Raw genomic sequence first — 12,574 nt, 5'->3', positions numbered from 1 at the left:
AGGTCTCAACAAGCAGCGCAGCACAAAGCACCAGACTCAGAGAGAATTCGTGAGGCTCTGACCTCATCATACAGTCCAGGTAATACAGAAAAGACACTCACCTGTCCTAGGAAGAAAATACCTCCTCCAACAATGAAGGCTGATATTGCTGTCCCAAAAACAGCAAAGAGAGTAATGGAGCCAATGTTCTGGAAGAAGTTCCCCTGAGAAACAAAGGACACACAGGCCAAATCAATAAGAAGTTGGGACTATGGCACATATACATAATTATAAATGAAGGACAGAAGGTCCCAAACCTCTCCTCACTGTGACAGTGGAGCCTGGACATCAATGTCATGGAAGAGGAGCAAGAGGATGGAATATCCCCGGTGTCCAAAGAGGGCACGTAGGACAGGGCTCCGCAATGTCAGAGGAGGACACGCAGGGCAGCGGGCACATTGAGATCAGGGGAAGGGGCCCACAATGTTAGAGGGAGAGCACGGCAGAGGCCCGTGGAATCAGAGAGCATGGCAGGTGGTTATTCACAGGTCTAGAGATCACTCAGTGTTAATATAGAAAGACCCGACAGTTACTGGGGAGTCCCACACACAGAGCATTTACCTTATGTAAAGAGTAACCCGACTCAAAGATGATGGGCGGCAGCAACAGCAGAAAAAACATGTTGGGCCGAAACATCTCTTCCTCCTGTTTGAAATTAGAAGAACACAGCAGCATCAACCCTGCAGAAAAGGAAAGAGGCTGCCACATAATAACAGCATGACTTATTTAGTGGTCAGATATCAAAAGAAATCAATGTCAAATTGGGAAGTCATATTTTAGACTTGTGGAATTTCTCCAGCACTGCAGTAAAGCGAACTCCACATTATTGTACCGTCTATGACTGCTTACACTGCCATCAGCCAAACAAAGCAAAAACATTAACATTTTTGTGCAGCCGAATATATGACTGTTTGAAGACAGCCAAGATGGTGGCACAAAACAGGTAAGGCTACTTTCACACTCTCGTTTTGGGGCGAAACCGTCATCGATCTGCAAAAACAGAGCCGTTACAATAATACAACCCCATGCATCCGTCATACACGGATCCGTTTGTATTATCTGTAACATAGCCAAGACGGATCCGTCATGAACTCTGTTGAAAGTCAATGGGGGACGGATCCGTTTTCTATTGTGCCAGATTGTGTCAGAGAAAACGGATCCGTCCCCATTGACTTACATGTGTGCCAGGACAGATCCGTTTGGCTGAGTTTCGTAAAGCGGACAGCAAAATGCTGCAGGCAGCGTTTTGGTGTCCGCTTCCAGAGCGGAATGGAGACGGAACGGAGGCAAACTGATGCATTCTGAGCGGATCCTTTTCCATTCAGAATGCATTAGGGCAAAACTGATCCGTTTTGGACCGCTTGTGAGAGCCCTGAACGGATCTCAAACGGAAAGCAAAACGCGAGTGTGAAAGTAGCCTTAAGCTACTTTCACACCTGCGCTAGGTGCGGATCCGTCTGGTATCTGCACAGACGGATCCGCACCTATAAATGCAAACGATGGTATCCGTTCAGTGCTGATCCGTCTGCATAACAGCTTTTTCAGATCTGAGTTTTCACGATCGTGAAAACTCAGATCCGACAGTATTTTCTAACACAGAGGCGTTCCCATGGTGATGGGGACGCTTCAAGTTAGAATATACTAAGAACTGTGTACATAACTGCTCCCTGCTGCCTGGCACCACCCGATCTCTTACAGGGGGCTGTGATCCGCACAATTAACCCCTCAGGTGCTGCACCTGAGGGGTTAATTGTGCGGATCTCAGCCCCCTGATCGGGTGCTGCCAGGCAGCAGGGGCCAAACCCCCCTCCCTCCTCAGTATTAAAAGCATTGGTGGCCAGTGCGCCCCCCCCCACCCAGTATTAAAAGCATTGGTGGGCAGTGCGGCCCGCCCCCCCTCCCTCCCTCCCCAGTATTAAAAGCATTGGTGGCCAGTGCAGCCCCCCCCTCCCTCCCCAGTATTAAAAGCAGCAGCGACATGAAGAGTACGGCGTCATAGCAACCAATGACGCCGTGCGCTCCTGCTTTGAACAGGAATCCAGCAGGCATACCATGGACCGCTCTCGGCCGCAGAACACGGCCGTGTGCATTCGGCCTTAAAGGGTTTCTACCACTTGCATATGACATATTTGGTGTTCAGACACTAGCGATCCGCTAGTGTCTGATGTACCATACAAGCTAATTATTACATTAATCCGTTCGGCCGTTTTGTCAAAAAAAGCACTTATATATTTATGCAAATGAGCCTCTAGGTGCTATGCGGGCGTTTTTCCAGCACCTAGAGGCTCTGTCTACCTGGCAGTTTGCCGCCCAGCGCCTCGCTCCAGCACGCCCATCTTCAACTCTATTCGATCCTCCCCCCTGCTTCAGCCTTCCGAAATCTCGCGCCTGCGCCGTTCGTCGTGGCATTCGGAGGCATTCGGCGCAGGCGCAGTCAATGTCTGACCGCTCCGTGCTCAGACATTTCCACTGCGCCTGCGCCGATGTCATCGGCGCAGGCGCAGTGGAAATGTCTGAGCACGGAGTGGTCAGACATTGACTGCGCCTGCGCCGAATGCCGCGACGAACGGCGCAGGCGCGAGATTTCGGAAGGCAGAAGCAGGGGGGAGGATCGAATAGAGTTGAAGATGGGCGTGCTGGAGCGAGGCGCTGGGCGGCAAACTGCCAGGTAGACAGAGCCTCTAGGTGCTGGAAAAACGCCCGCATAGCACCTAGAGGCTCATTTGCATAAATATATAAGTGCTTTTTTTGACAAAACGGCCGAACGGATTAATGTAATAATTAGCTTGTATGGTACATCAGACACTAGCGGATCGCTAGTGTCTGAACACCAAATATGTCATATGCAAGTGGTAGAAACCCTTTAAAGAAATGATACACGTTGCTGCTTTTAACTGGCAGAAATAACTTTCAGTGACACATTCCCATTCACTTCAATGGGACTGCCTTCCTATTCAAGTGTATACTACAGAGCCGACCCATAGAAGTGAATGAGACAGCTTAGGCTACTTTCACACTCGCGTTTTGGGTGGATCCGTCATGGATCTGCAAAATCGGATCAGTTATAATAATACAACCGCATATATCCGTCATGAATGGATCAGTCTGTATTATCTGTAACATAGCCAAGACAGATCCGTCATGAACTCCGTTGAAAGGCAATGGAAGTCGGATCCGTTTTCTATTGTGCCAGAGAAAACTGATCCGTCCCCATTGACTTACATTGTGAATGGAGGCTAACTGATGCATTCTGAGCGGATCCTTTTCCATTCAGAATGCATTAGGGCAACTATGGGGGAGAGATATGGTGATCGAGCTGGGCAGGGGAGCTACTGGATACCCTAAAGTGCATATTTTATAGTGTGGGCAGTGTGTGGGAAGGTGTTATCATGTAGGAACACCACTTTTCCCGAGTCAAAACAGGCATAAGGACTGGTTAAAGATATTGTAGACATACTGAAGGCTGGTCAATGTTCCCTCCAGGAACACCAGACCAGAAAGGCCAAGGCAGCTAAAGGCACCCCACACCATGAAAACCTACTGTTTTTACTATGTGTCTCTAAACTGTGGATGATGGCAAAAGGGGCTCATTAGAGCACTGATGTGGTCATCAACTGGCACTAATGATGGCCACATCAGAGTTCACAGGAGGGCTGGAGTGTGGGTACTGCCATCATGTATAGTGCAGAGACACACAGGACCAACACCAGATGTCATGGTGTGGGGTGCAATACGATACTATGGCTGTACCCGTGGATGGATCAGCCTTCGGTATATCCAGGACATTGTGCAACCAGTCGTGCTGCCTTTTTTGACTCAGGAAAAGTGGTGTTCCAACATGATAACACCTGTGCCCAGCAGCTCGATCAGCAGAGATCGCCCCAATCGAGTTTGTCTGGAACTGAATAGGGTGATGGATCTCCCATGTACAGAAGTCAACAACCACCTTGGCTGAACAATGGGTCCAGGTTTGAAGAGCTTGGAATGATATAGCATAGGAGGATATCCAGCATCTGTATGACCATTACCATGCCAGAGTGGCAGCCTGTATCACAGCAAGGGTGTTAATGTGACCCTGCCTCAACATATACTCTGCAAAACCCAAAATAAAGGGTGCACCAACTTGGTTGTGTGATCATTGACTAAGCATCACTAACAGTTTATACTTTGTCAATCTCAGCTCAATTGTATTAAGAAAGGCTATGGACAACTTCGGGGCAATTTTTATGATTGCATTTTACTAATTTTGGGCTAAAAGTGATTTTTTGAATTGATCTTTATTAAAACTGTTCAGCCGTTTCCGAGTTATAAGGGTTAAAAAAAATCTGCCTGTTTGCAAAATATCATAGTCTGTTGCTATAATAGCCTAGCCAAGATCATATTATGGATTCTGCATTGCACTACACTGTGGGAAATGGTTACAGATTATTAGGCCAGGGCTACAAGACGACATGTGTTGTGCGACACATAGGGCACAACTACATTGCAACATATGTCGCGTGACAATTTTTATAATGATAGTCTATGGTGTCGCACTGCGGCATGCTGCGACTGCAACGCGACAGTAGCAGAAAAATCCGTTTTGGATGGGTTTTTGCGACTGGAGTGTCGCAGTATGTCGCAGTGCGACACCATAGACTATCATTATAAAAATTGTCACGCGACATTGGTGCGACAAATGTCGTCGTGTAGCCCTAGCCTTATACACCTCCTTGTTCAAACCATAAATCTGCCAGAGGACACCTGCAGCGACATGAATCCAACTCTGCATAAGTGGGTGGAGAGAGCATAACACTTGATCAGTAAAGGATTTACAGATTTCTTACAAATGGTGGTTGCACATGTACTGAACCCTGGTAACCTGCGGGCATCATGTCAATCGTTCGCTTATACCTTCCAGTTTGCTAGTTTCTGAGATTCGATGATTTTGATCACAGCACCCATCAAGATTCCTGCAAATATACAGCACGATGAGCGTTAAGGCATTAACTTCAGACGAAGCATCACACACCACAGAGCACATTTCTAGCACCTATAAAGCCATGTATGCTGGTGCAAAAACATGGACATTACCCATACTGTCATATGTACAGCTAAGGGTCCATTCACACGTCCGCAAAATGGGTCCGCATCCGTTCCGCAATTTTGCGGACCGGGTGCGGACCCATTCATTTTCAATGGGCCGGAATGTGCTGTCCGCATTCGCGTTTGCGGATACGCACTTCCGCATCCGTGCTTCCATTTCCGCAAAAAAATAGAACATGCTCTATTCTTGTCCACAATTGCGGACAAAATTAGGCATTTTCTATTATAGTATAGTGCCGGCGATGTGCGGTCCGCAAACTGCGGAATGCACATTGCCAGTGACCGTGTTTTGCGGATCCGCAGAACACTTACGGACACTGGCAATGTGCATTCCGCAATTTTCAGACCGCACATCGCCAGTACTATAATAGAAAATGCCTAATCTTGTCCGCAATTGCGGATAGGAATAGGACATGTTCTATTTTTTTGCGGAAACGGAAGCACGGATGCGGAAGTGCGGATCCGCAAATTTAGACAGCACATTCCGGCCTCATTGAAAAAGAATAGGTCTGCAACCGTTCCGCAAAATTGGGGAACGGATGCGGACCCATTTTGCGGACGTGTGAATGGACCCTAAGGCTACTTCACACTGGCATTTTGGCTTTCCGTTTGTGAGATCCATTCAGGGCTCTCACAAGCGGTCCAAAACGGAGCAGTTTTGCCCTAATGCATTCTGAATGGAAAAGAATCCGCTCAGAATGCATCAGTTTGCTTCCGTTCAGTCCGCTCTGGAGGAGGACACCAAAACGCTGCCTGTTCATGATGGATCCGTCATGGCTATAGAAGACATAATACAACCGGATCCGTTCATGACGGATGCAAGCGGTTGAATTATTGTAACGGAAGCGTTTTTGCAGATCCATGACGGATCCGCAAAAAACGCTAATATGAAAGTAGCCTTATATGTTTGCTACCTCACCACCGGTCGTCTCGTGAGCTGCTGTTACACAGGATGATTATCAGTTGCAAGAATTCCCATTACTGAGCGGCGTGACAGTCACATGATCACATTATTCATTTCTTATCTGATAATGAATAGGTCATAAAACACTCAACATTTCCATGAAAGAAAGATCAATAAGACCATACAGTCTTATACAGGTGTCCAGTATGTAGGAGAGATCCCCGTCTATATACAGTATCTCCCAAAAGTGAGTACACCCCTCACATATTTTTATATTTTATTACATCTTTTCATGAGACAACACTGGAGATATGACGCTGTTATACAATGTAAAGTAGTCCGTGTACAGCTTGTATAACAGTGTACATTTGGTGTGCCCTCAAAATAAATAACACAGCCATTGATGTCTAAACCGCTGGCAACAAAAGTGAGTGCACCCCTAAGTAAAACAAAAAAAAGGGGAAATGCAGCAGCACCCTGCAAACCAGATAAAGTACAATAATGCCAAAGTCACAAAAAATATTATAGTGCTAACGCTACGCTTATTTATAAAGTGAGATGCTTGGCCAATGCATTTTGTACAAAACCATCTGAGCCTGTCTGCCGAACCTCAAGGCGATCTCTGTAAGACGGGTCCTAACACAAAATTCTACCTGTTATACGCCATAATGGCCGCCATAAAGTTCAGGAAGTGTTGGATCCACATGCATGCTGGGTCCACTCTCTTTTTTACCATTTTTGGTGCCAAAATGGCCTCTATTACTTACAAGGGATGCAGGTACCAACATGCATGCTGAGCCCACTCCACACCTTTCCTTGTGCCAGACAGTTACTAATGAATGTAGTAAGCGCAGGCCACAGCTTGTAAGTAATGGTAAAAGGCAGAGTGGACCCAGCATGCATGTGGATCCAACACTTCCTCAACTTTTTGGCAGCCATTATGGCGCATAACAGGTAACTTGGTTCTTTGCCATGAGGTGCCATGTTGATCTTCCAGTGACCAGTATGAGAGGGTGCGAGAGCAATAAATACAGACGGTCTTTGGACCCATTTCCGTCTCATTTATGTGCTGTATATTTATTTAAAACTTCACTTTTATTTATTTTACTTAAAAAACACGTGCAGACCTTATAGACTTTTTTTTTTTTTTATCTCAGTGGTGCGCTGGCAGCTTGATTTATTTATATTCCATTTACTATCTGTGTTACTTTGTCTCAGTGTACTAAGGGTTTATGTGCAAAGTACCCTTGGCTATATGCACGCTTGAGCTGGCGGCCACTATTCAAAACTCTCCTTGTATTGTTTTGGCTCTTCTTAGAGATTTTTATTTATCTCCTTTAGGCTGGTTTCAGACGGGCGTTGCATGAAAAGGTGCGGGTGCGTTGCGGGAACATGCGCGATTTTTCCGTGGTGATGGATCATGTGATGACCAGAGTGACGTCACCACAGGTCCTTTGACTGCAATCAGCAAAGAAAGAGACAGAAGAGATGCCGGTTGCGCGAGCAAGTGGATTAAGGAGAGTTAAATTATTATTATTATTTTTAACCCCTCCAGCACTATTGTACTTCGCATTCTGTATTCAGAATGCTATTATTTTCCATTATAACCATGTTATAAGGAAAAAATAATAAAATGATCGGGTCTCCATCTCGATCGTCTCCTAGTATATATATATATATATATTTGCGATTTTCACGCAGCCCCATTCACTTCTATGGGGCCTGAGTTGCGTGGAACACACACAATAAAGAACATGCTGCGATTTTGACGCGACGCACAAGTGATGCGTGAAAATCACCGCTCGTGTGCACAGCCCCATAGAAACGAATGGGTCAGGATTCAGTGTGGGTGCTAGGCGTTCACGTAAAGCATTGCACCCGCGCGGAAAACTCGCTCGTGTGAAAGGGGCCTTAGGTGCTGGAGATCATTATATTGAGTTCTTAACCACCACCCGAGCGTTATTGCCTGTGATTCAAATGCACTCTATACATATATTTTTTTTTTTTTTTTTTTTGCTCTTAATGGAGCTCTCTGCCTGCCACAGCTGAATCTAAAACCATTTAACACACACCCTGCGATTTTAGTGATGTCACATGAAAATATATTTTCAAATAATTACAAAAATGTGAGGGGTGTACTTACTTTTGTGAGATACTGTACATTGAAGGGGTATTCAGTATGCAAGAGATTAGTCAGTACATAGGGGACAGGCGGCCAGCCTATGCCGTCTGTACATAGGGGACAGGCGGCCAGCCTATGCCGTCTGTACATAGGGGACAGGCGGCCAGCCTATGCCGTCTGTACATAGGGGACAGGCGGCCAGCCTATGCCGTCTGTACATAGGGGACAGGCGGCCAGCCTATGCCGTCTGTACATAGGGGACAGGCGGCCAGCATATGCCGTCTGTACATAGGGGACAGGTGGCCAGCCTATACAGTCTGTACATAGGGGACGGTTTGACAATCTAAACTATCTGTATATACTGTATTTGACAGTGTACAGTTGACCAGTAAATACGGTACATTGTACATGAGAATTTACACACAACACCCTTACTTCCCTCTGCCGCAGCCTAATGATGTTGCAGTTGGAAACTTACCCAATGACACCACAGCGACGCTCTCTGGCAGGAAGTGGAGTCTGTATCTGATGAGTAGATGAACCAATACGATGCAGATTGCTGTGAGTAAAGAGTGGGAGATTAGAGAGAGATCTCACACTGTACAATACCCCCCTGCAGGCCCAATTTAGATACTACTGGAGGCCACCATCAGACCCTACATTCTGCAGCCCCAGTCTCATAATCTGCCATGTAGTGAGTCAACCACCAACAACTCATCTCAAGTTGGAGGCCGACACAGATGCCGCATGGGACAATAACCATGGGACATACATAACAGCACCAGCAGCCATCACACCCTATATAGAGAATCAGGAGACCTATCCCCACCACTGTCCAAGATGATGAATTGATGGATTCCATCACATCTGCATCCAGGTCTAATCCCTCCACCTCCCAACCATCATACCCACAGAAGTCCAGATTGCTGAGCTATGAGGAGCTGTTTGTAGTTCCACTACAACACTCTGACCCTGCAGAGCTGTTATGTTAGTGGAAAAACCTGCGACTAGAGAGCCCTGTCAATGGTGCAAAACCGGGCAAACAGCAAATCATACCTCAACTACATGTAGCCCTCTGACATGACACAGGGAATGCTGAGGGTACATATTGTCACAGCTTAGACTACATCATTAAAAGGGATTGGATTTGTCTTCACAGCTTGCGGAAAATTCTGCCTGAAAATCAGCAAGATTGTTGCGTAGTTTTTGGTGTGAATTATGGTGCAGATTTCATGTATGAGAATCTCTCCAAATCCGCCATTATTTTGTTGCAGATTTTTCTGCAGAATCAGTTTGCCACAGAATAACATGATGGAAGTCTTGATGTTGAAGACTTTCTGGCAGAATTTTCCGCAAGGTGTGATGGCACCCTTAGACTACCCAAGAGGTTGACCGAGATGAATGGGCCCAGCATGGACAAGCCAAACATTGGACAATACCACAGAAGATAGAACATACTCACCCAGGACGAGTAGACTGAAGAAAATGGACATGCCGCTAGACTGCTCCTCCTGCTGTGCCTGTACCCCCGTCTGGACAGGGATGATGGGCTTGATGGGGGTGGGGAGCACCATCTTTGTAGTTGCCAATGTGGTAATGAGCGTACTATTAAAATCTCCATGACTGTCATTCCTCATCCTACAGAATGGAGAACAGGTTATATACCCGAATACTTACACACGTCACCTCCTCTACAATACACAGATGTAACATGTCTAAGGCCTCATGCACACGGCCGTTGTTTTGGTCCGCATCCGAGCCGCCGTTTTGGCAGCTCGGATGTGGACCCATTCACTTCAATGGGGCCGCAAAAGATGCGGACAGCACTCAGTGTGCTGTCCACATCCGTTGCTCCGCTCCGTTCCGTGGTCCGCAAAAAAATATAACATGTCCTATTCTTGTCCATGCTTTGCGGACAGGAATAGGCAGTTATATTAAAGGCTGTCCGTGCCATTCCGCAAAATTGCGGAACGCACACAGACGCCATCTGTGTTTTGCGGATCCATCGTTTGCTTTCACACTAGCGTTTTAGTTTTCCGGTATTGAGATCCGTCATAGGGGCTCAATAACGGAAATAAACGCTTCCGTTTTATCACCATTCATTGTCAATGAGGACAAAACTAAACTGAACAGAACGGAATGCTCCAAAATGCATTTCGTTCCGTTTAGTTGAGTTCCCAGACCAGAGAGCAAACCGCAACATGTTGTAGTTTGCTTTCCATCCTGGGATGCGGAGCAACACGGATCCGGCATGACCCCCCAATGTAAGTCAATGGGGACGGATCCATTTTCTCTGACACAATAGAAAACGGATCCGTCCTCCATTTACTTTTAATGGAGTTCATGACGGATCCGTCTTGGCCATGTTAAAGATAATACAACCAGATCCGTTCATAACGGATGAAGATGGTTGTATTATCAGTAACGGAAGCGTTTTTGCAGAACTCTGCTGGATCCAGTAAAAACGCTAGTGTGAAAGTAGCCTAATACACAAGGACACACCTGACAGCTCCATGTCTAATACACACGCGTATAATACAGTTTACTATACGCACATATCGCTCTAATGTGCACACATCCCCACTCCTCCTGTGTTGCATATGTATGGGTGCTGTCCATGGTCTCCACGGACCACTCACATATCTATTGCCTCTGATATGTGTACTATCAGTGGTTCTCCCCAGACCGTGGTGACACCATGAAAGCATGCTCTATTTGTCTGTGATTACGGATCCCTCACGCACATTACAGTTTATGAGTCTGTGAAAAGCATGACTGCAACACGGATCGTTGCAAGAGTACGTTCTGGAAATTCATTTTCAGCTTGGCAGTGTCCATGGAATACAGATGACCTATGGAAAGCAAAAAAACACACACACGGACCAAACATGGATCCTTCGCGGATGAACCACTGACCATCTTGTCACGGATGTGATCACAGTCTGCATACACTCAGCACACGCCTGCACCTCGCCATTCCATAACACATACTCACCGCACCGCTCCACGTCTAATACACACACCTCATATCGAGCATAATACTGCCCACCATGTAGGCTGACTGAAGGGGCTCATCATTCTAGATTTCACCCTGTGCTATCCACATCTTCTGCACATAGCACACTGACCCAGTGATTTCTATGGAGCCCATATCTTTTACAGATCCATGTGGCCATTCTACAAGTTATGAAGCATGTCCTGTCCTGGTCCAGAATTCTGACGAGAGTAGTTATTTCTCCTGATGGCAAAGTGCCCGTATTCTGCAGACCTGTTGTCTAGGGTTCATTCACACGTCCACATCCGTTCCGCTGGCACTGCACCGGCCAGGACTCCGTCTACGGAAACGTATCCTCAGTGAGACAGACAGACACTGGGTTTGAGCAGACCTCCTCCATTCTACCACCCGCCACAGCCATATACACCCCACTACCGGGTCACCCGATAAAAGAACACTCACTCCGTTTCCGCCATATTGGCACACCTTTAGGAAGGTGTAAGAAATCATAGAGCGGAGAAAAGAGCGGCTCCCCCAGTCAGCTGTGGTGCCGGAAGTGGGTAGACGTCGCTTGTTGCCATGGAGACTCGGCCTGGCTGTGAAGCTGCTTGACGTCTGAGATCCGTGTTTGCGCTCCTTGCATCCTGGTATGAGGGCTGTGACGTCACTGGGCAGTGCGGGAGACCCTCCTGAGCATGGAGGGCCCTTGGTGATAGCAACATTATGGCTGAGGAGGAAGCAGGGGATTTCATTTCAGCATATTATTGGCCAAAGCTAATAAGTAGGCAGCAGGGGAGGGCGCTTTTATGGGGTGACCCACCAACAGGGCCAGCTCTAGGTTTATGTGGGCCCTTGAGCGATAAATCTCAGTGGGCCCCCCTTGTAGCATTTTTTTACATTTACATGTCCCGCTGTGGCTCCCACACCGTATAATGTCCCCCAGGAGCCCCCATAAAGTATAGTGACCCCCTTTGCCCCATACAATATAATAACCCCCCAGTGCCCCCCCCCCCCCCCATACAGTATAATGACCCCCAGTGGCCCTTCACACAGTATAATGAGTCTCCAGTGGCCACACAGACAGTATAATGGGGGCTGGGGGTCATTATACTGTGTTTGGGGGATACTGGGGGTCATTATACTGTGTAAGGGGCCCTCACCCAGTGGCTCCCTTGAACAGTATTATAACCCTGGCCCCTTCACAGTGTAATCACCCCCTCACATATCTATCATTGCATGAGTGCAGGGGAGCTGGTGGTCCTTTCATTCACTAACTGGAGCTCATCTCCCTGCGCTTAGTGAATAAAAGGACTGCCTGCTCCCCTGTGCTCCAGCAATGAGCGCTTCCATCTGTATTGATGGGAGTGCTCATAGCAGCCATCCCGGCACCCCCCTGAGAGCTGGACCGCCCTCCTTAGCATGCCACTGC

The 12,574-nt window shown here is 47.2% G+C and overlaps 1 protein-coding gene across 6 annotated transcripts in view; it reads right to left on the bottom strand.

Moving 5' to 3' along the window:
• SLC9A8 (solute carrier family 9 member A8) overlaps positions 1 to 11,698 on the bottom strand; it is a 43,234-nt gene extending 31,536 nt beyond the window's left edge. The window contains exons 1-6 of one of the 6 annotated variants that reach the window (XM_044298910.1): positions 11,608 to 11,698; positions 9,613 to 9,788; positions 8,629 to 8,709; positions 4,933 to 4,991; positions 601 to 684; positions 102 to 203 (exon numbers count right to left, since the gene is read on the bottom strand). In XM_044298910.1, the coding sequence (XP_044154845.1) occupies positions 102 to 203; positions 601 to 684; positions 4,933 to 4,991; positions 8,629 to 8,709; positions 9,613 to 9,788; positions 11,608 to 11,621 (516 nt within the window). In that variant the 5' untranslated portion in view covers positions 11,622 to 11,698. The other 5 variants (XM_044298909.1, XM_044298913.1, XM_044298908.1 and 2 more) reach the window with 5 other exon arrangements.
• Positions 11,699 to 12,574: the final 876 nt, after the last annotated feature.

The sequence above is a fragment of the Bufo gargarizans genome, chromosome 6 (genome assembly GCF_014858855.1).
Source record: "Bufo gargarizans isolate SCDJY-AF-19 chromosome 6, ASM1485885v1, whole genome shotgun sequence".
NCBI classification, from domain to species: Eukaryota; Metazoa; Chordata; class Amphibia; order Anura; family Bufonidae; genus Bufo; species Bufo gargarizans.
The sequence above is the reverse complement of the archived record's forward strand: the minus strand, read 5'-3'. Positions and strand labels throughout refer to the sequence as shown.